Source organism: Sitodiplosis mosellana, unplaced genomic scaffold, assembly GCF_009176505.1.
Source record: "Sitodiplosis mosellana isolate CC-2019 unplaced genomic scaffold, AAFC_SMos_1.0 Smas_scaffold_3, whole genome shotgun sequence".
NCBI classification, from domain to species: Eukaryota; Metazoa; Arthropoda; class Insecta; order Diptera; family Cecidomyiidae; genus Sitodiplosis; species Sitodiplosis mosellana.
Window position 1 is genome coordinate 6,500,422 of NW_022595246.1, and position 23,487 is coordinate 6,523,908.

At 36.5% G+C, this 23,487-nt stretch overlaps 3 protein-coding genes across 3 annotated transcripts; 1 reads left to right on the forward strand and 2 right to left on the reverse strand.

Annotated features, from left to right (window-relative positions):
- Positions 1-371: 371 nt before the first annotated feature.
- Positions 372-16,881, reverse strand: LOC129565492 (myophilin). Its single transcript, XM_055440442.1, has 3 exons — positions 16,597-16,881; positions 16,007-16,318; positions 372-1,632 (listed from the first exon to the last, which is right to left on the reverse strand). Exons 2-3 carry the CDS (start codon positions 16,058-16,060, stop codon positions 1,117-1,119), a joined length of 570 nt encoding a protein of 189 aa, XP_055296417.1. The 5' UTR covers positions 16,061-16,318; positions 16,597-16,881; the 3' UTR covers positions 372-1,116.
- On the forward strand, positions 1,872-4,641 carry LOC129565491 (zinc finger protein 34-like). The gene is made up of 4 exons (XM_055440441.1): positions 1,872-3,163; positions 3,304-3,501; positions 3,699-3,748; positions 3,985-4,641. Exons 1-4 carry the CDS (start codon positions 2,074-2,076, stop codon positions 4,558-4,560), a joined length of 1,914 nt encoding a protein of 637 aa, XP_055296416.1. The 5' UTR covers positions 1,872-2,073; the 3' UTR covers positions 4,561-4,641.
- Positions 16,882-20,736: 3,855 nt separating the features above from the next.
- Positions 20,737-23,420, reverse strand: LOC129566560 (eIF-2-alpha kinase GCN2-like). Its single transcript, XM_055442608.1, has 4 exons — positions 23,032-23,420; positions 21,895-22,888; positions 21,246-21,795; positions 20,737-21,180 (listed from the first exon to the last, which is right to left on the reverse strand). The coding sequence occupies exons 1-4, from the start codon at positions 23,093-23,095 to the stop codon at positions 21,025-21,027; spliced, it is 1,764 nt and encodes a 587-aa protein (XP_055298583.1). The 5' UTR covers positions 23,096-23,420; the 3' UTR covers positions 20,737-21,024.
- Positions 23,421-23,487: the final 67 nt, after the last annotated feature.

Sequence of the window (23,487 nt, forward strand, 5' to 3'; positions counted from 1 at the left end):
TTGCCCTTCTGCTCCAACAAGCACAGATAAATTCGAATCATCACCATTTGGTTTTATTCGTGTTTGTTCATCTGCTTAGTACTTACAATCTCTCTCTCTCTCTCTCTCTCTCTCTCTTTAGCTCGGCTTCAAACGATTTTGTCCCATGTTAAAAGCCATGATGCATGGGGCTGGAAGTAGGTAAAAGTCATCAGAAATCAAATCACAAACACACGCATTGTTTTTGTTTGTTTTTCTTTACTTTATTTAAATCGCTTTTTATTATAATTTATCGAATAGAAATCAAATTGCTTGCCTGGAAAATTTCATTTTCGTTTTCTTTTCACAATTGAAAAAGACATGAGTGGAATCAATATTGTAATTATTTATACTTTTTTTTGTATGTTTGTTTATTTTAATAATATATTGTGATAACATATAAAGGTTTTTTATTTCATATATCAGCATTGCGACTTGTGCGATCGGAAATCCTTAACAAAGTGTCCTTTATTTTTTGTTGTTTATCTCAAGAGAAAATGAAGAAATTATAGCATAAGTACAAAAAGAAAATGGAGAAAATAATAATAATTTAGTTTCTGGGAACTGTTCATTCACGATACATTTGTTTTGCTTCTCTTCTTCGTAACATGTAATGGTTTTTTTTTTCATTTTGTTGATTGTACGCTGTCGTACGGGGAATGTTATGAATTTGAAGAATGTCTTTTTTTTAACTTTCATTAAATTAAATTTGGAAATGTTTTGAATCTATTTCGAATGTGAAATATTCTAAATTATTTCAAAATGTAAATTAAATCATTCATAAAGTGTGTGTGTGTGTGTTGTGCTGGTAATTGCTCCAGAGTAAATTTTCTTGTCTGTTTATAATGTATGTGTTTTGCGGCAAAACGCAATTTTCCTGTTATGGCAAAAACGACTCACATCGAACAACAATATACACGTGTACAATCTTTAAGTTATCAAAAAAAAGAGTAATTATTTATGTAAAATTTAAATCCAGTTCAAGGTTTTGCTTCATTTTTGTCTTTTTGTTTTGTTTTTTGTTCATGAAGAAAACGAGTGCGGATCTTCCTTTGAATGTTTGTCATGTGTGCGCAATGATTGGGTCTGATGTGTTGGTTACATGTGACGCGTATTGCCCATGACCAAACCACTTTGTGTTGCGCCCTTGTTTGAACCATACTGAAGCGAGATGATGGTTTGGCCGGCACGCATTTGTTCATCGCTGAATTGACGTACATTCTTATCGGCTTCTTTTGGTCCAATGGATGGTTGTCCGTATTGGCCAACCTTTCGGCCCAGCGATTGCAAACAGATGACAACGGCATTCAAATTTTGTCGCTCCCACAAATCGACACTTTGGAATGTCTCTTGATTGGGTACATTGAATGTTTTGATGCACACATCGACGAAAGCAGTCAAATTTTCCATGCATTTGAATGCCATTTTGCTTTCGTTGATCTTTTTGACGGCGCCCGGTTTAATGGCATTCACCAATTTACACAGAATCACACCGTCTTTAAGCACTTCGTAGAAGTTATCCATATCACCACTGGTATTAATCGGCTCACCGGTGATCTCTTTCACCCATTCCAAGCATTCTGCTGCCAGCTCTTCGCTGTACTTCGAATTGATCTGGAAAACCAAAAAAAAAAGAAGAAAACAATTAAAATCGATGAAAAACTTTCAAATTGTCTTAATTTAACTGAAATTTTATTTTTAAACAAACGGCACGTGAGTGACGCTTTGACAGAAACGGTTCACGATCGCTCAATGCGCAATCGCCAACTGACGTCGCCGTCGCTACTGAGCGATTCTATTTTTATTCATTGGATTTGGTGCAAAAGCATAAGCCAAAGACACTATGTGAGATCAGTAGTTGCCTTGCATTTTCCGCTAATAGCACAAGTCTTGAGAAAATGACACGATTCTCTCGCTTGCTCCATCCAACCAAACGTCAAATGTGTATGAGCGTGCGTGGATGGGAAAATTTTGCTCGAGTTCGATTTTTGTGTGCGTTTCTTTTTCTTTCGTTCGAAAAGGATAAATTCGTATTTGCGTAAGTGAATCGTGATAATGACAATGTTGTCATGCCCATTGTGTTGTCAATCGTGTTTTTCCAGTGTCGATCTATTACATGCCAGTTTGATCAGTGTATTGAATCGACCATTGATGTGTCCCATATGTAACGATATACAACACAGTATCGCCGATTTGGCAACACATTTGACACAGCACATTGAGATACCCAGCCAAATTGGTCACAGTGTACCTGCGCGTGACGCAAACATCGTCATTCAGAACATAAATATAAACAATGAAACGACGGCGAGTGAATCAAAGCAAAGTGGAGTAAATCAATTCGATGCGACGGAGCAGCGAATAATAAGTGATGGAAATGTGACACAAAAATTAGATGCTACGTCACCAGTGTTGTTGTCGGTGCACGACGTTGAGCAGCCAAGTATTAATAATTCTAACCATATCGATCGAATCATTCGACCGCCATACGTTTGCAATTTATGCAATTGTTCGTTTCGTACGCAAGAGCTACAACAAATGCATATGCAATTGGTGCACGAGATAAATATCCGTCCTTCGAGCGAAGACAGTGAATTAGCTAACGCACATGTAATTTCACCGACCATGCTACAGTGTTATTTGTGTCCGAAACGTTTTAAAATGATTGGTTCGTTGCGTTTACATGTTCGCATGGTTCACGGTGTATCGCATGCATCGCCGCAAAAAATATGCACAACACCCGATGCACACGAAATGGAGAATAATAATTTGGTGCAATCGACAGGAAACAATGAAAACGAAACGAGAACAGGTGATTTGATACCATCAGCATCGTCAACAACAACAACAACAGCAGCAGCGACGCATGTGAACTCAACCAATCTACCACTCGTTCATAACAATCAATGTGATTACTACAGTAATTATGGTCGAAGTGATGTTGTTACTTTTGGCTGTGGTGGCAGTGGAAACGGCAGCAGTAAACAAAAAGACATTGGAAGCCCAACAACCAACGGAAACAATAACAGTAAAGAGATGATCGTCGTCGTCAGCAGCACCGAAGATCGTGTTCATAAATGTGATTTTTGCAATAAACGCTTTACGACCAAATACTTTTTAAAGAAGCACAAGCGATTGCATACAGGTAAATTGGGTACTGTGTGTTCGATAAGTTTTATGACACTCTTTCCGAAATGCAAACAACAGCAACAGCAATCAAACAGTGACCGTATGCTTTTTATGTTTAAACGCCATCGCGTCATTTTTCTTGTTTTTTTTTTTCAGGTGAAATGCCGTACACATGCGAGCTGTGTCATCGAACGTTTACATTTCAACAGTCATATCATCGACACTTATCGTATCACACAAATGATCGGCCACATAGTTGCTCGATTTGCGGACGTGCCTTCAAAGAACTGTCCACATTACACAATCATCAAAGAATCCATAGCGGCGAAAAACCGTTTGAATGCGAAACATGCGGTTGGTTATAGCATATAATATCCAAATGAAAAAGCATTTTACCTCGCTTAAAACGACTTTTTCCGCTTAATTCTATTTGAAAAATTAAATCCATTTGTCATATCTCTCGCGGTGTGCGTTTATTAATTCACACTCATTCTCTCTTTTTTCTCTCTCTCTCTTCTTCTCATTCTCATTTCCTCTGTGTAAATATCTAGGTAAGTGCTTTCGTCAGCGAGTCTCGTATTTGGTTCATCGACGCATTCATGTTAGTATAAATTTTTATTTTAACGTTCATTTGACCATAAATAGTAAGTCAGCTAAACTTCAATGTCAAAAGTCCGGAAGCTGGCACCAAATTCGGTCAAACTTCCAAAGCTGACGAACACAGCAACAATATAGAAAAAAAACAGTGCCATTCCCATAATACTAAATCTTTTTGAACATCAAATTTGTTTCACTCGTCCTCTCTTTCTCTCTCTCTCTCTCTCTCTCTAAACATAGACCGGAGTTATGCCGTACAATTGTACAATGTGTGATAAAAAATTCCGCTATAAAATTTCGTTGCGAACACACAAATGCAGTGGATTTGTAGTGAACGAGCTGACAGCGTCAGCACGGAACAACAATGATGCGACCTTCATGGATAACGATGACGATGACCAACCGAATAATATGTCAGCATGTTCGCCGTCACTGGATGAACTCATCAGTGAATCATGTAATCGAATGGGTATCGTCGATCAAATCGAATCAAATCCGTCCGAATCAACGGCATCATTGTATGCGAACAATTCCGAAAATGGCATCAATCCAAACCAGTCGTCGTTGTCGTCGCCGTCGTCAATGCTTCATTTTGAATGTGATTCGTTTAATTTGAATGATTTGGGCTTTTGCACGGGCGAAACCGGTGCCAGCACCGATTTGGCAAATGTTATGCCATCAATGAACGAAATATTCCCACAAACTATGGAAATCCTGAACGCACTGTACGATAATGTAAACAATGTGAACAACGGTGACCTGCAGCAATTTTATGACACCACTACCACCACCGCATCGCCACAACAGCCACAATAGTGACAATCATTAATTTGTGTGTATTGTTCGGGATAGTTTGAATAAAAGAAAAAAAAATGGAGAGATTATTTTACGTAAAAATTCGTGTACTTTGATGTTGCCGAACGCATTTCGTTTTCTTCATCGTCTTTTTTTTCACTTCGCTTTAGTCATCCAATACATATGGAATCAGTGCTTGTGTTAATTTATGCAAATGAACGCTTTTATTCCTGATTTTCTTAAAATAAAATATGATTGCATTTGCGTTGAATTGATTAATTTCAATCCACCACATTCTTGATGCGATATGAAATGTAGGGTTTTGTGGTTGCGCAAAATTCACATTCTGATTGAAAGAGACTGATGACTCATTCGAACACATTTTGATGAATTATCGCCGATTATGACAACGACAGACAGATGTATCAAAATCTTAATTGAGATTAACACGACAGCTGTGCACGATACAAGCGCGCTGACGTTTTTCGGTGCGTGTGTATGAGGGCCGAAAAAATACGTGCTTATAAAAAGCTCATCGCTATTGTAATCATATTCCGATTGTTTTTTGTTTATCGATTTCGGTTCTGCATGTGTGTGCGTGTTCGTCAGAAGCGATTTCCGTTTTTGGGTGTGATTAAAATGAGAATGAATTCATCGTACCTTGCTAATCATTTGTTATAATGTCATATATTATGCTCAATTTCGTTTGCTTTTTTGTATCATAATTTTTCATTTTGTCTTGTCGTTTTTTTTTATAAATCGCTTTGAGCCTAATCGATTTTCATTAAAACAATTTCAATTTTCGATTCATTAAATCTCAACAATTTCGGTTCGTCACATACATCAAATAATATACTTCGTTGATTCAGTTATTTAAATATGGAAAAAATTCCACTTACAAAACGTTCACGTTGTGCACACGCAAAAAAAAGAAACAAAACGAAACAGAAATTGTTTATGATAAACATTGATAAGAATGGCATTGAATTACGTATACACATACACACATCTGCGCCAAAACAATGGCATTTAATCAGTATACGCAACGCATGGATTACATCATTCAGTGTCAAAAATTAGCCGATTCAAATGCTCGCTGTGTTTGTTTACAGTAGACAGAGAAAAATATGGCACAGTTTTGCTTTTAGAATAAAATGTTATTGAAACCCCGAAAAATGCCAAAATTCTTGAACTAAAATCTTTTGGTGTTTGTTTGTTTGATAAATTTTCTCTCTCTCTCTCTCTCTCTCTCTCTCTCTCTCTCTTGTTTTTATTTCTTTTCGTTTTATTTGACACATTTTTATAATCAAATTTCCGTCATGTGCGACATTTTGCTTGACGCATTCGCAGCGGGTTTTCGCTTGAAAATGCCAAATTTCGAGTGATTTCTTTGATATCATTCGATGTATGACTGCCAAAATTGTTGACTATTTTCGGAATCGTATCACACACATCACACACTGTATCCGGTGATATCAGCTGTATGGTTGTTGATAGCAACATTTTTCCTTCATCCGACATTCCAAACGAATGAATCTGATTTCTAGTTTTCTAGTTTTTCCAGAAATTGCAATGACTGCACAGTGAATTTATAGCTAATCACCACTTTTACATTATTTTGCTTCAATGTCCCATCCGAAAAAAATCCACAAACAAGTACAGTTTCGTATCAATTGAGTCGAATTTGAACGTGATTATATTATAATTCGTTTGAGAATGAGCAAATCCATTTAGAGGTATTATTCGAGGCCATATATATATATATATATATATATTCGAGACAATAACGACGAAAATCATAATTTAGAGCGTCGATAATTTGCCCGTATAGATTTGCCTTCTCTCAACAATGGCATTTATATGTATACGGTGCACATGTGTGTATCGTTTTACAAAATGTGCCTGTGAGTCAATAGCGAACAATCGCCAGTTCGTTTCGAAGTTCGATTGACGGAACGAACAAAAATGTGAATAAAATCGATAAATTTTGGTGTATGATTCGTCGACATCGTTGTCGTCGTAGTAGAAAAAAAACAAATATTTACTATATATACCGAGTAGTTTATGGCATTTCCAATTGTTATCACGAGCTGTGGCGAATGAGCGAGCAAGCAAGCCGATAATGCGATCAGCCAACAATTGCTCGCGAAAAAAACAACAACGACACAAACATACAGATTTTGATATGGAAAAGTTGAGAAATTGTATCGTGAGCATTGGGATATTTTTTATTAGAAGCGCTTTAAGGTGCGTATGTATTAGCTTACACAGCGCAAACCACAATGTGACCTCAAAAGGTGCTTCGTTTGTTTGTTGGTTTTCATCATATATGTCATGTCGGTTTGCAGTACATATATCTGATTCCATTTTTGGTTTTTTATTTATATTCTCTCTCGCTCTTCTCTTTTTTTTGCGAATTCTGCTCGCTTAGACTTACTCTCCGCATTTGAAATATGCATGAAGTAGCGTTTTTTTTAAATATTTAAATGACCTCATCAAAGGTTGTTTTGTTTGAGATTCAAGTGCATTAAGTGCTCCAACAAAACACAAACAGAACTTCTGTATTTTTACAGCCGTCGACGATGACTACGATGACAACGACGACGTTAACGTCAATAAACTGAATTGCTTGAATGCATTTCAATTTAAATAAATTTATTTGTTGATATTTCACTTGGCCTGTGTTTTCGTTATGGTCCATTTGTGACTGCGACAGAGAAATAGTTGCTGTTGTCGTCGTAGCCGAAATATAACGAAGTGCGTCTCATTCCGTTATGGATATTCGTGAGAATCGCAAAATGCGCTCGCGCACGCTCATTTTAGATGGAAATCTTTCTGAAAATCTTGTCAGCAAAAATCAGAAAAAATATTTATGTTTTGTGCATTTTGATGACTCGACTACCTTGATGTATGCAGAAATATCAAATGTCACTCATCATTTTGTTTCAACTTGAAAGAAAAATACTAAAAACAAAACCGTCATGTAATTCAAATAAGAATCGTGTGTCTGAGCGCTTGCTTAAAAATGCTTCTTTCATCAGAGGTTTGTTGAAGTCGTCTGAACAAAGACGCAGAAAAATGCAATCAATTAGCAGAAAAAAATGAGAATTTATGTAAATTCAGCTAATGGAAATCGTCAATTTTGCAGCTGAGAAATGAGAAATATTGTTGTATAGTGTATACGTCTAGTGTCTAATTCAAAACTGTTTTTTTCTTCATTGACATTCTCTCGTGCCTTGCATTTTCTTGTCTAAGTCACTCTGTCAAATGTGTGTATGTAATTTGAATTTTTTCGGAGCAACATGATTAATGCGAGACTGGTTTTAATCATTGATTCCATGTACTCGTCGCTTCGCAAGATAGCTCCAGTCGATATATTTGAATTTGGAAATTTCGAGAGAACGGATGAGCGCGAACAAAAAATAAACCAGACCTATTACAATGCCGAAACGGATTGTAAGAGAAATTCGAGTCGAAAAAAAATGTGTTGAACATATGTTGCTTTATGAGATATTTTTTTTTAATATAGAAATTACGCGCACGCTGTTTTGACCATATAAAGTGATTAGTATCGTTTATGCGTCTATATTTCGTAGTCAGTACAAAGACAAATGAAATAGAATGCTGTGCTTGCGAAAAAAAAAGTTATGGGAGCGCGCGCGCTCGCGTATTCACTCTTCATGATCGTTCATATCATTTTTGGAGTAGCGAACGAAAAGGAGAAGGAAATATGCTTAGAACACACTAAATATAGTCATGTGTGGAGCCTGTGTGTTGCGCATTCACACAATAGCCTTAACGATTTTCTCGTCATTTTTTCCTTGTCTCTGCTGTTTGTGCTTCAGCGCAGCAGAGCCGTTTTTTGTCTTCGTCTTCGAATTATTATTGTTCATCTTTCATTTCATTTATTCAAATGAATCATAATCATTTTTTCACTCCTCAATGAAGAAAAAAAAACTGAACGATTGATTGCTCTGATTTGTTCGAAGGTTTTTTTTTCTCTTTGTCCGTTTGTTCAAATTCAATGCACATTACATGGAATCGTGTATGTTATTTTAACATCCATATTTGTATGGCTCACCACAATCAAAAGGCACACACGGCGCACATACGAGTAGATTCAGCTTCGGTTATGAATAAATAGCGATAATTTTTTTCTTCTCTTTAAAATTTATCATGATTGTGTTGTAGTTCTTTTTTTCGGCGTTGATTTATTAAGCTGATTTCTCTTTGTGAGCGAGCAAAGCGGGCTTACACACACACACACTCGGCTCTAAGCTTACGAATTAGTGTGTTGTGTTCTGCCATTACTCAAAGTACAGCAATTATTTTGATTCACAACGTGTTGCGGTCGATGATGGGTGTAACAGAGACAATGTAATCGAAACCTTTTTTTGCTGCTGCGGCAACGGCCACAATATCCATTTTCAGATCGTCTCGAAATTAATTTCATGTTGGAACGAAGAATGAAAAATTTCGGGTCTAACAATTCATTAAATCGAGCGACGAAATTCGGGTTTCATCCGAATTTCTTTGAATTTTCGCATCCAGCTCATCTTCCATTTGCTTGGAATGGTTCATGATGCTGTGCCAGACAATGAAAACCGACCGACACAGAGAGAAGGAGAGAGAGAGAGAGAGAGAGAGAGCAACAATCAATTAAGGGAGTGAAAGAAGAATTACAAATTACAACTTCAGCACAGCGGATACATGATCCGCGCGAAACAATCATCATCGAAATTCGAAGCGTGCCCGCTTTTGTGTGCCATACTCGCTCATTGCAAGTGTGTAATTTGGCACTTAAACCGTTTTTTGCTTTAAATAAATAGCTGTGAGTTTTTATCCATTAAAATTAGTTTCAATTTGAATGTAGCGCACATATCAGCCCCCCTTCGAATCGAAATGGTGGCCCAAAAATAAAAAAAAATTAACAAAAGGCGCAGCACATACGAAATCGTGAAAAATCATCCGTATGATGATTTACCATAATTTTTTAAGCATATGGTTTTGATAGAAATAATGAAATAATGAAAATGAAAGAGAAAAAAAATGCTTGAAAATTGATTTCAAATTAACGCCCGATCAATTTCACTTGAAAAACGACCGCACTGCAACAGCGGCCGTCAATATGAAAATCACAAATAACTAGCACGTACATATTTCAAGTGCAATTCAAATGCACACCACACACACACACACATACAAAGGCACAAAGCGCTTCATCAATTGATACATATTTACTAAATGGACTATGAACACACTCGAAAAATTTGTGCACTGTGCGAACCGATTGGTCTGGTATTCAAATGGCAAAAATCGATTTTTTTTGTGCAAACCCCTTGCAAATTGAATCGATGCAGAAAATAAAAAGCAGTCGAAGAGCGGCGAGTGCTTCGAAATGAAACAGTAGAAAATGAAAATAATAACAAATTAATAAGTAATTTATTCAAAAAAAAAAGAATGGGGAAAAAATCAAATACGGGCTGTTGTTGAGCGCTTCTTCACTTGCTGATTACGTGCGTTCTGTTTTTGTTGTTTTGCTTTTGTTCCGTTGGCAATATCATTATCATAAATTCATCAAGCAAATGAATAAAGATATAAATTTATTAGCTTTATGTAGAGTAGTAGCTAACGAACGAACGAGAAAAAAAATGAATAAAACTCTCGACTACGCGCTTCTCATCTCGTTATAAAAATCTTTGTCGATTCTTTGTTTTTCTGCGCTTATTCGCCATTGCTCGTCGATTTTTTTTCTCTGCTGCTATTTTTATATTCCAGTGGAACACTTTTATCCAGTGAGCGAGAGAGAGAAAGAGAAAAAGCAATATTCAATCAGATAGACTGCGCTGTCGGTAGGGCTGCACGTTCTATTTGCTTTCGGTTACTGATTATTTATAAATAAAAACTAATAAAAAAGAATTATTTAAAGCAATCAGCATCAGCAGCTGCTGCAGTAGTAGCGGTGGCGTTGTCAGTGAGAGGGGTACATCCAACTATGGCAAATCTCATGTAGATTCCAATTCCAAATTGCTGCTTGAGTGCAGTGGATGGAACCACCGTACCGATTTGCATATGAGTGATTTTGCTTCGCCGACTTTTTTTTCCACAGAAATCGTTGCGAAATTCAGTGAAATTGATATAAATTAATCCGAAGAATTAAGAAGCGAATAGAAAGAAGAAAAAAAAGAGAAAGAGTTCTCATCATCAACCCTCAGTTGGTTACACTAATTGCGATGCCAGTCGAATCTTGTGCATATTCGATGGAATGATCATCGTGTAGCCATTGCCATGCCATCGCTTAATAAATTCTAATTTATGGAATCATCCAACAATTAAGCAAACCATTTAATATGGATCAGTGGCTCATGTGAATATTCGTTGGGTTTTTTTTTCGTGGTATGTGTGCACATTGTTTATGTCCCATATTAATCATTTCACTTTGCGTTCAACGCTATACACAGCGTATAGTATACATAATGCATGTGAAATGCAAAATGATTGATTTTCGTGAGCCTTCCATTAAGCCACACTGTCAATAGTTTGTGGTTGGGTTCTTCAAAACATTCGCGCGTCTTCTCGTGAAATTATAAAAGAAATACAAAAAACAAAATGCTCGTCGACGATTGCCTAATTGATAAAAATGCGCAATAAAACACTCGCTCCGGCTTTGTATTGTTACGACGCTACTGATGATTGTGTTAATTGATATTTTGTGTTGAAATGCAAGCATGTAATGGATGCAAAATAACAAGCGACGAAACAAGCGCACGTTACACATGCAAGAAAATAGGGAACCAACCTCTAGAGCATGCAACTTGAACTTGATCGTCATTTCCATATTTCTCATGGCAGGCTAAACTGTTAGAGAGATTAGACATAGTGTAATAGTTGATACAATGTGATGCATTTGTTGGAACCGAGCGTTGGAATTCCAAGTAAATCCTTATGAGTACTTTTCGTTTTTTTTTCGTTGATTTCGTTCAGTATTTGCATTTCGTTCAAAACCGAAACGAACACTTAGCGATAGATTTAGTAAACGAGAGTAGAAAAAAGATGGCATCAAGTAGCACATATTCTTGGGTCCATCGACTTTAATCTGATTTCTGTGTGTTTGCCACACTCTTTCGTTGTTCATTCGTCGAAAACCGCCATTCATTCGTGTTTATTTAATTAAAAATTCATATTTTATCATCGTCGATTGCATGCGCAAGAGCCACTTCCAACAAGAGTCTTCCGATCTCAAGCCCCAAAAACAACGAACCGAACGAGTTCTTGAACTTCTTCGGAGAGTTCGCAAAAATTAATGGAACTGAACATTTAACACAACGGCGAAGAAATTGTTATAAACGATTATGTGAACCGTTTTATTTATAATAATAACCGAAGAGACCGAAGCGAGACTGAGAATAGAAGAGCAAGCTATCAAGCCATCGGGTTTTACAACGGCAATCGGTTAAAAAGAGGCAATAGAAAAATATTTGTATCTGATTTGTGATGTGTGTTTCCATTTGTTTGCATTTATATTTGTTTGCCGAGTGTTTTTTGTTCTTTCATTCTTCAGTTGCGCTCGCGCTCACACACACACATGCCGCGTTCATTCCTTTTCCGTTTCGCGATCCTGTTCTCATGGAATATTCATCGGTTGTGAATGTATCATATTATATGGAGATGGCATGATGTCATTTTTATAGCCGGTATTGACGTATGTGCGCGAGAATGAACGAATGAACGAATGAGCGAACGGTCGCAACTTGCCGCTACTACACTGCTCAAATTCAGGCAACTGTGATTAGCTTTGAGTTAAAATGCGCATTCCGTTCGCATTGATAGTGTGACGGAATGAGATAGCGACACATCGAAATGGGAAAGAATGAAGGGAAAAAACGAACCGAAACGACGGTTAAAGTACACACAATCGAAAATAAAGAACACATTTGTTTGAATTCCACTTCTTTGAAGATGTTCGTTGGAAGTTTTTTTTCTTTCCTCTTTCGTTTTTTTTCTTCATGTTATTGTTTTTTTTTTCGGTGGAATAGCGAGAGAGAGAGAGAGAGAGAGAGAGAGAGAGAGAGAGAGAGAGAGAGAGAGAGAAAAATATCGCTCTCGCGCGCGTCACGTATTGCATACTCAATGATTCGATTCGTCTTCATTGTTAAGTGGAAACGTATACAAACAGTAACACATGCCATTGCCATCGAAAACGACATAGACAAAAATACAGATGACTCAATGGCTTTAGCATGCGGACAAGAAAGATTGTTAAATGTTCGTTTTTCATGCTTTCGTGCATGAAATGCGATTGTTTGTTCGTACAATCGCTTGTTCGTTCCGAATGAAACGAAATGAAAATAGTTCATTTTTTTTCATTGTTGATGTGATGACAAAAATCAATTTCAACTCGGAACATAATTTATCGCTTAATTTTAATTTTCCGAATTCAGACGTTCGTTTTTTTTGTATTGTCACTCAATAAACAACAAATAGATTTTGTCACCGAATGAAATAACACACATAATTCATATATTGAAAACAAAAATCACGCGATTTTAGTGTGTTGCATGTCGAATAACAACAGCAACAGCCACAATGGAACAAACGGAGTGAAAATGTATCGTGCGTTGGAGAATGAGCAATATATGTGATCACATACGTTGTTTGAAAGCAAATTGAAGATAAAGAGAACTTAATTGCCTGTTAAAAATTGATCATAACATTGGTCAATAGTGTAATATTATGCAATGTGACGCGATATTAATTGAATGTCAGAAAACGAAAAAATGAGCTCACAATTGAACACACATGAATTAACCTTTGCGATTCCAATTTTGGTGGTGCATACTGCACATTTTGCTCCATTTTTTTTTCAATTTCATTGTTCATTCTGTCTCCTTTAACGAAGACAGGATTTAATTTCGCGGAGAACAACAGCAGCAAAAAAATCCACCCGATTGGAAGTTATAATACGAATCACGTATTCAACTTATTATTTTGGTCCATGAAATGGTGTATATAAAAACAATGTGCAATGATTCGATGCAAATACATCTGCAACGGTGAAATTATCGCCGCTTTCAATTTCATTGAACACATTTCTCTTTTTTTCGGTCGGTTTTATTCACCGACACATTTTTCTGGTTTATTTGCAAACGGTGATTGTAATTGCGTTTGACACGAGCAAAAAAAAAATTTATCTATAAATAATAATTTTTTTCTTCATTCGGATTGGTTGGATTTGGGTGAAAATTGCATTGTCGGTAGTGCATGTTGATTTGCATGAGTGTATTGGTGTCAAGGGGGAAACTACTACTACCGCATAATTCATATTAATACAATCTAGTACAACACCAATTCTGATAAATTCCAAAGAATTCTGCGCAATTCAGAACAATTCCAATCAATTCCGATGTTTCTAAGTCAAATTTGATGATGATCAACTTCAAAAATTGCAAATATAGGGTCATTTAGCATCTCAAAGGAATGCTTAAGCGCATAGATGTTCAATCTTATCGAAATAACTTCAGATATGGCGTTTTTAATTGTACATAGGTCTCACTTCCAATTCAATATTTCACTTAAAATAGGTAAAGGCTTTATGATACATAAAATATTTTTAAAATGGAAAACAGAGCTAGAATTGAGTCTTGTAGATCAAAACAAGTCAAATATGTTCTGGAAGTAAAAATCTTCAATATGCATTCAAATGAATGGTAAATGTCCCTATATTTGCGATATTTTGAGTTGATCATCACCAAATTTGACTAAGGAACATCGGAATCGATTGGAATTGTTTTGAATTGCGCAGAATTTTTTGGAATTTTTCAGAATTTGTGTTGTACTAGATTGTATTAATATGAATTACGCGGTAGTAGTAGTTTCCCCCTTGATTGGTGTATGTGTGTGTGTGTGGTGTTCCAGTGAAGTGGAAATTGGAAACGCAAGCGACATATAACATGTAAATGTTTTACTAATGGCTTTGTAAAGTCGTTGCACGCGGGGCATGCGAGAGATCGGCTATGCTTTGTGCACGACATGCACACATTGAACAAATGACGTGGCAAAATATAGGTCAGCGCAATTTATTAATTTTAATGCTCGAAAATTGTTTATCTATCGAATGATGGCACGATGCTATAAGCCTCCCGCTCCGTTCGTTCTCTCTGTCTCTCATTCTTTGCTACGCGTTTGGCTCTTGCAACGCAAATCGCGCGCTTGCATCGAAATAACATAGAAATGGGAGAGCGCTGAACAAGAGATATGGAAATAAATTATATTTTGTCGCATTCCCATTTAATCGAAATTATTATCTGACACACAAACAAATAATAATAATAAGCGTGCTGAAGCCCAGCGTTCGATATATACGTTGCGCCACACCGTGCGATGAATGGTGATCCAATTTCTTGGGAGAGGCAAAACCGAAAACCAAACAGATACAACAAATTCTTTTCGACATGTTTATTCTTGGTCGCTGTGTGTCTCTCTTTGTGTGTATGTGCTTGTCTGTGATGCAAGAAATGGATGGCTTTGGTGGCGACCAAAGGCGAACTCTGCACACAGAATGATGAAAAATCGTCTCTTTGCTCAACGGAATTTTTTCTTGTGACAAAGAAACAAAGTGCAGCGAAACCAAAAGAAGAAGAAGAAGAAGAAGCAGTATATATGAAGAGAAAAGAACGATCAAGTATGTTTGGCATTTTAAGCTGTAAAGATACGGTATTTTCGTGCGCTTTGCCATCGCCATGAACTTGATTTGTTGGAACCCACAATCGAATTGTACAATCGAAGGAACACAACACAAACCGAACAACAACCGATGCACACAAGAAGAAAAAAAAAACAACCAAACTCCAAGCACGACAACGAACAGAAAAACTGGAAATAGGCGCATTGTGCAATGCATCGTGCACACATGCAACAGCACACAGAAAGAGCCGAGATGGCAACAAAGAGACCAAATTGCATTTCGCGCATCTCTCGCAAAAACACACGAAACGGAATCGGCGAACGAACAAAACAGAAAAAAAGCACTACAATATTTGCTCGATCGACCGACGAAGAGAAGGTTAAATATTTAACAATAAAGCAATGAATCTGAGCCTCGAACATTGCCTCAACAGCAAATGCACAGAGCGAGTGAGAGACCAAGAGACAAAGACAAAGCAAAGCCATTCAGCAAGAGGAGCGAAGAAAAAAAACCCAGTCATACTCACTTCTTCTAAGTGCAACTGCACACCAAAATAATAACAATAATAATCCATGATATTGAGAAGAAAAACGAATGAAAAATAAGAACCTATTTACAAGAGGCCCGAAGAAAGGAACACTCCGAAGAGTTTTGCAAACACACATTTAAATCACACAACAACAGCAACAGCAACAAAATTGAAATAAAAATATAAATAAAGAGAAAAGAACACAGAGGTATAAGAAAGGGAAAAAAAAGACCAAAGTAAAATCATTTACATACTTTTTTTTGTGCTTCAGCAGCGAATCCGGATTTTGGTGCACGATTAATCGACATAATAATGAGGTGAAATTGTAGATGACAGCGGGTGTACGAAAACAACAACAAATATTAACTAAACAACTTAAATAAAAAAAACGAACGAATAACCAATAGTTGCGCTGTGTATCCGTGTGCAAGTTTTGAAATGACTCTTTTGTCTTCGATTTCGCTTTGGAATGGACTTTTTTTTTAATTCGATGTCACACAAATTCTTTTCGACTTTTTTTTTTAAATCTCTGTGTTGATTGTTTGTTCGCTGAACTAATCTCGGCTCTAAATCCAAATATGTTTGATTGGTTTTCAGCGATGTGCAGCAAGCGTTGGAGGGAAAAAAAAGAACGGGAAAAAAACTATTAAAAAATTTGCAATTTTTCGCAACAATAACTTAACACAAGAACCAGAAAAATTTTACAGCTCAAAATGTAATAAAAATTGAATGGAGTATGAACGAAAAAAAAAGAACAAAACGAACGTAAAAAATTCAAAAAAAAAAAAAAAACAAAAAACAAGTTAATCAATTAAAATGAATAAACCGAAATTGCAAAGATTACAGTTATTATATGTGTATGCTGGACGACGGAAGAGAGTCTTCGATCACCGTGTGTATTCGATACGAGCATTAAAATTTAACTGAAACCAAGTATGGTGAACCGCCACTAAATAGGTACTTCATGCACACACCAAACTTCTAGAGCACACATTCAATTATACACTTCTCTCTCTCGCTCTATCTCTCTCTCTTCCTCTCGTTCTCCCTCTTCGCATATCGCATGGAACGTGTTAACGAACAAACAATCAAACCGAAACAACAAACTACAAAAACAACACGAAGCGACCAACAGCACCAACTACAACCACAATAGCATGAAGAAAGAAACAACAGAACGAACAGAGGAAAAAAACACATGCGACGAAAAAAGGCGCACGGGATCGAAAGAAAGAAATGAAACGAAGAAAAGAATAATAAATAATGATGCGGCGAGCATTCGGGCTATCGCGCTCGTTCACCGTGCTGCCTGTGTGAGTGAATGTTGTCGTTGGCTTCATCGTTGTCGTTGTTCGGTGTGCAAGTGACTTAATGCAATACACATGTAAATTTGGCATTATTGCCATGTTTGCAACGTGTTGTTTGAGTTCTAGAAGCTCAATACCTTCCAATTGTTATCTTGTCGCACTCATTACTGCACAACAAACACCATCACAATTTCGGCTTCTTATCACTCTCACCATGATTTTTTGCCGACGCCAAATCACATGTCTTCTGCTATTCGATTTATACTTAATTCGCTTAAAATAGTTTGCCATTTATTGCACTGGAATGCTCCAGTTATGATATCATTTCGTGAGTTTGTGTCGGAACAGTGGCAAAAACACAAAACGAACGATTCTTATGTTGACAATTTGCATTCTGATAAATCAGAATCTAGTACGGTTCATCATTTTGCCTACATTCAGGAGATTTTCTACTCAACCATATGTTGTTTTACATGAATAAAGCTTAGAAACCTAACTCACAAGAAGAAACACACATTTCGCGTACCGAAACAGACGAGTTTTGAAATTCAAACTTTTTAAGTTCAGTTGGCGCCATAAATACCGAATGAAATATGGTCGCGATGCTTAGAAACAGAAATTTAATTCATTTAAATTCAATAAATCTCGTCGCGACATCGAAAAAACAATGAAATATTCACCGTGCGCGCGGGGTATGGGCACGACTGTGGGCTGAGTGGGAAAAATCGAATTTTTCGTAAAAACATATAGAAAAAGATCATCTCGAGTAAACACATTTTAATGTTAATATAATGTGTTCACAAACATCGACAACTCTGAAAATCGTACCCGATTTATGTAGTGGCTGAATGTGCGGCGGGTAACGCACATGTGTGCAAATGTCAAACCGAATCCCTGAGATTGTGTCATTTCATTATGTTGCTGTTGTTTTCTGTGTGTTCAACGCATACTTGTAATGCCATTACAAACTCTCTCTCTCTCTCTCTCTCACTCTATCGCTCTTCATAGCCGAGCATGGCTCCGAGTGTGTCTATTCGTAATCGCATCGAATCGAAAATTCGCGCAGGAAAAGCGAATCCATTACCATTGTGTGTTACATAAATCTCCAGCCATTTGCCCCCATTACTTTTATTTATACAACGCATCGACAGAGACAGAGAGATTCGCGCGATACACTCACCGAGTAAACGGAGGAAGCAGAAAAAAACAAAAGACACTGTCGAACATTGCAAGCATTTCACGGAATTTAAATAAGCTCATTATGGACGACACAAAGTGCGAGTGATAGTAATATGTGAGCTCAATGCTAAATGCGTCGTTGTCATCGTCGTCAAAACTGCCACAGCCCCTCTCAGCATACACAATGCAAATACTCGTGTTCACTTCAGTTTTTCATTTGCCATTTCCACCTAGTGGAAGCAACTTATCGGGCTGTGTTTGTGTGTGTGTGTGTGCTACCAGTTTGCGATGACACATAAAAACCTGACGGCACGAATTGCAAGCGCATTTTCTCGTTTACCAAAATCCAAATGGATTTTCATACCTTTCATAAATAAACACAATGCGAGCCGAGCGGAGTCGAGCCGATTCATCGCTGTCGTCGTTGAACATCGCCCGGTGTTATTGAAGTTTATGCGACGAATGACTGTGAATTTCAAGCGATTTGAATGGACCAAAAAGACTGGAATATAAATGGAGATAATCGCTAACAACACAAACAGACCTGAAGACAAAAGCAGTGCAAACCAGTGCTTAGAGTTTATTTAAATTTCAAATTCAGCTCGAATTCATACAGTCCTCAAACATTCACCGTTTCGAATAAATAGCGTGGTCCTCTCTTCATGCTTCTCGTATCATCTCATTCTCGAGAACAGCCAATTTATCAGCACATTTTTGCACCAAACAAACATATTATATAATTCCGTTACTTACGCATTCGATGCGAATTCATATTCATTTTTTAATTAAACAATTCGTTGATAAAGACAATTTATTTCACTTTTATTTTGATTTTAACTTTGCTATTCGTGAAATTATATTTATTTAATTTAAAAGATGAGATAAAATTATCTTATTAAATCAAAATGAATATTTGATTTTGTTGAACAAAAGCTACAAACTCCATACGATCGTCCCTTATAATGCTTCCCATGACATCCATGTACGAATTTTGAAAAGAAGTAATAAATTGAAGTGTCTGTAATCTTCAGATTGTCAAGTCTTATCAATCAACGCACACGTGCATTCATTCATTTATGTGTATTCGGCAGGATGCAAGCCACATAGACACCGATATAATTACAATATTCGTAATATGAGATACTGAGTATTTGCGTACGGGCACATTGCCATTCACTGATTAGTTTTGAACTCTTGTGTAAAAATGACAAAAAGAGTCATATAAAATTTTATTTTCATTATTTAAATTTGATTTGAACTATTAAAGAGATAATGAAATACATAAGAATCCAATTGATGATTGTTTAATATGTTAAAAAATATGTTTAAAATCTAATTCTGTGGCATTGTTTTAAATTCTGAGCTTTTGATATCAAAGTTCTTGATAAACCATTGAAAAATAGAAGTTCAAATCAATATTGTGAAAAAGTTGTAGATCGTTGTACGAAGAGATGATATGGAGTTAACAATATCTGAAATCAATTTTAAATTAAATGTTCCAAATATCAGCAAATTGAAATCAAAATATTCACCGGAAGTAATGGTATACGATATCCCATGGAAAGTTTCAATATGGAAGAAACAGAAATATAACGTGGAATGGATTGGTGTTTACCTGCATTGTGCCAAAAAGGATTTAACTCCGAATTGTTCTTATGCAGCATCTGCTTCAATCAATCTGAAACCGTTTGATGAAAATTTGAATGAAATTGAACATATTATTTCTCCATATATTTTCACCCATGATTCTAATGGGTGGGGAATTCATACATGGATTCGATGGAATGATTTACTTCAAGTAAATTACTTGACGTCAACAAAAAGTACGTGAAAAACGATGCAATTCAATTGGAAATCACAATTAAAATGGCAAATCCAAATGATGAGGACAAAAGTGACGTGGTTTTTGAAAATGTATACAACAGCTGTGAGGTGGGATGCTTGGCTATGTATCGACTTACCGTTACTAGTATCGACGATTTGTTGGCTGTTCGATCACCAACATTTATGCTACGAAATGTATCATGCTTTTTGTTAGTCTATAAGCATTCCGCACAGCTCAGTGTTAAATTGCATTTGAAGGGTGAAATACGATACAAGAAGAAGATAACAGTTACACTGGTCTCAGCACAAAGCACAAAGTCAATTCAAAAAAATATCACCCACAATCTTGACCTACCAATAATGCACACTTCATGAAAAATTTGCTCAAGCCCGAGAATGAATTCATCAAAAGCAAATCGATCACCATTGAAGTTGATACCACATCCGAAGGGTTCAATCCAGATGAAAAAAATTCCCAAACAAAAGATGCTAAAGCTGAAGGGAAGGCTATGAACTGTGCAATCTGTTTGGATAAATTTGACAAACAGGAAGTTTCTGCTGTTCGATGCGGCCATTCGTTTTGTACGAAATGTATAGAAAATTCTATAAGGGAGCGCAGTGTCTGTCCATTGTGTAACAGCCCAGCATGTTTGATTGATTTACGCCGTGTATTCTTGACATTGTAAGTTTTTTCGTTTATTTTTGCTCAATATCAAATATTATTACAATTTTTTTTTTTCATTTTTCAATGCAGTATGGACTAAGAAGAACAAAAGCCAAGAGTCGATGCAATATTGTATGAAAATCAGTTGCCTGTTATGAAGAAATAAAATGTTCGTAGCTGTCATCAAATTCTACCTAACTAATTACATTGAAAGAAGAACACTTTGTAAAATAGAACCAATACAATTTTTCTACAATTGTGAAATACAAAAAAACGGCTTTCAAATACACATTTCATATTAAATTATCTTGTTCAAATAATACTCTTGGGGTAAAAAGTAAATCTGCTCTTCAAATCCTTCGTCTTTCAAATAGGTTTGCATATCGAAACCAAGCATAATGTTTTCCGCAGTTGGACGACCCTCTGGTTCATGCGCAAGCGCTTCTTTAATCATCTGAAGAAAGAAAAATTGAAATTATTATTTTAACTGTCTTTTAATTAATTCAAAATTAATCGTACTTGAGCCAGATTATCTTTCGATCCATCCATAAAATTTGGATATATTTTATCCCTTGCGTCCTTTAGAACTTTATCGCGTTCCATACCGGTTGCAAATTGTGGGTGGCGCATTTCGAAGAAAATCATCCCAAGTGAGTAGATATCCGCTTCTTTGCCATAGGTCGAATTTTTAGCTATTTCACTTAGTTCAGGGGCAACATAATACGATGTACCAACATATCCGGTTTGTGAGCTCCGTGTTTTATCAGTCGATGAAATGGCTCTTTGCTGTTGTTTCAAAACCGAATCCATCGTAGTAGCTAGGCCAAAATCTCCAATTTTGACACGACCATGAGAATCTAATAAAACATTCTCCGGCTTCAAGTCGCGATGGATAATTTGCTTTTGATGGAGATGTGCCAAGCCACAAGCTATATCCTGATACCAAAGAAGATTTATTTGAATGTTTTGATTCTTGCATTCTTCCATTGCCGTTCGAAGATCCATTGAACATAATTCCATCTGGATGATAATCATATCCAAGAACTTCGGACTTGTCACCTTGGCTTCACTGTGAAATTAAAATTTTATTGTGAAAATTGCTCATCTTCCATTTTATAAAATCACATTGAAAAAATTTGTTTGCTGAAATTAACATTTCAATACTTACTCATCCGAAGAAGATGAATCCGATTCCTCTTGATTCAGTCCCAATTCCGTTACGTTGACGCTTTGTTCCCAGCTGGTGATATATTTCACTACATTTTCATGGTCGATTTGTGAGATTAGCTCCACTTCACGTTTCACTCTTCCATATTGCCCTTTACTTCCACTCGGCAGTTCGATTAACTTCAATGCAAACGATTCGCGGCCATTTGGAGGCTTTGCTTTGATAACACTTCCATATGATCCACTACCCAGTGTTTCCTCGATTTCGAAATGATTGAGAAAGGGACCGTTGTAAATTGTATTTGACTCTCCGATATGAGCATTTGACAAAAACTCATGGCTTAAAAGGTCCCAGCATGTTGACTGTGTTAAATGGCATTGTTCAACGAAGTCATTTGCAAAATATTGAACGATTTTATTTTTCGACGCTACCAACGATCCCAATGCTTGGAAGTCAGTTGTCACGGGCATCGAATATGTGTCTTGTAAGTACATAAGATACGGCACCAAGTGATAATCTGCCACACGATAGACGGCTGACTTGCCCAGAAATATAGACGCATCGTTTATGTAGCCGTGTGTTATCTTCGGATCCATGCTATGCAAATATGAAATGGCTTTCAATAGCCGTTCGGCGATTGGAGCAAGACTGGGCAAAATGCCTTGTTCGTACAAATCTTTCACGCTGACTCCTTCAATGTACTCTTGCACCAAGTGCACAATCAAATTTCCATCCAATATTTCGCAGTTTACATCCAAATATCGCACCAGATAAGAATGCTTAACATTTTTGATGATGTATTCGGCTCTGCTTTCGAATACTTCCACGATATCGTCATCATGTTGATGGCAATCATTTTCTCTGGATATTTGCTTGCAAGTAATCAGACACTTTCCGTCAATCGACTCAAGATCAATTTCCCAAGTTGTTATAAAAACATCTATTCCCTCGTCGGATTGAGCCTTGAATGATGCACAACCTTTTTGTGATACTCCTGGTGGATGGATAAGTTTAATTTTAATATCGATTATTTCAATGAAATCGTAATCAAACTGAAATTTATAGTCAATTCGTGTAACAACATGAAATGTATTTTTAGAATATGTACAGAAAAAGATTCCCGAAGAGACAATTTACCCAACGGTTGTACTTGATGGTATTTGTTTCCATTTCCAAAATAAATCGTCCGCCGATTGAACATTTTTTATGATTATTTTGTTGTAGAGAGTCGAGTTGTCAGAAATTTTTCTACTGATGTTTCACAATGCAATGCAATGAAATACAATGCAAATTAATGCAAATTCAATGATTTTTTATCAACACTATACGTCCTCTGAGATAAAAAAAATCTCAGATTTGTCAAGTGTTCTTGATCATTTATCCATTTGAAATTTAAACTTTATTTTTGTGATTTCCACACACTCGTTTATCTGATTTAAATGAATTATCTTATACTTTTCTATGTTACACCCAACATCTATGTGCATTGCGCATGCAATAAACAAGATTTTACATGCAAGTGCTTGTTTTTGTTTTAATGACACAAACAGTTTACTGATATACGTTTGAAGACCGGTTCGTTAGATTTTCTTT

What these genes read in the sequence shown, in the direction of transcription:
- LOC129566560 (XM_055442608.1), bottom strand. Translation starts at nt 23,095, where the DNA reads ATGTTCAATCGGCGGACGATTTATTTTGGAAATGGAAACAAATACCAT. An exon ending in CCATCAAGTACAACCGTTGG is followed by an intron (nt 22,889 to 23,031) that starts GTAAATTGTCTC and finishes TCCATCCACCAG; the next exon opens with GAGTATCACAAAAAGGTTGT. An exon ending in CGAAAGATAATCTGGCTCAA is followed by an intron (nt 21,181 to 21,245) that starts GTACGATTAATT and finishes TTCTTTCTTCAG; the next exon opens with ATGATTAAAGAAGCGCTTGC.
- LOC129565491 (XM_055440441.1), top strand. Translation starts at nt 2,074, where the DNA reads ATGACAATGTTGTCATGCCCATTGTGTTGTCAATCGTGTTTTTCCAGT. An exon ending in GTTTGAATGCGAAACATGCG is followed by an intron (nt 3,502 to 3,698) that starts GTTGGTTATAGC and finishes GTAAATATCTAG; the next exon opens with GTAAGTGCTTTCGTCAGCGA. An exon ending in TGGTTCATCGACGCATTCAT is followed by an intron (nt 3,749 to 3,984) that starts GTTAGTATAAAT and finishes CTCTAAACATAG; the next exon opens with ACCGGAGTTATGCCGTACAA.
- LOC129565492 (XM_055440442.1), bottom strand. Translation starts at nt 16,060, where the DNA reads ATGTCGATTAATCGTGCACCAAAATCCGGATTCGCTGCTGAAGCACAA. An exon ending in CTGCTGAAGCACAAAAAAAA is followed by an intron (nt 1,633 to 16,006) that starts GTATGTAAATGA and finishes TTGGTTTTCCAG; the next exon opens with ATCAATTCGAAGTACAGCGA.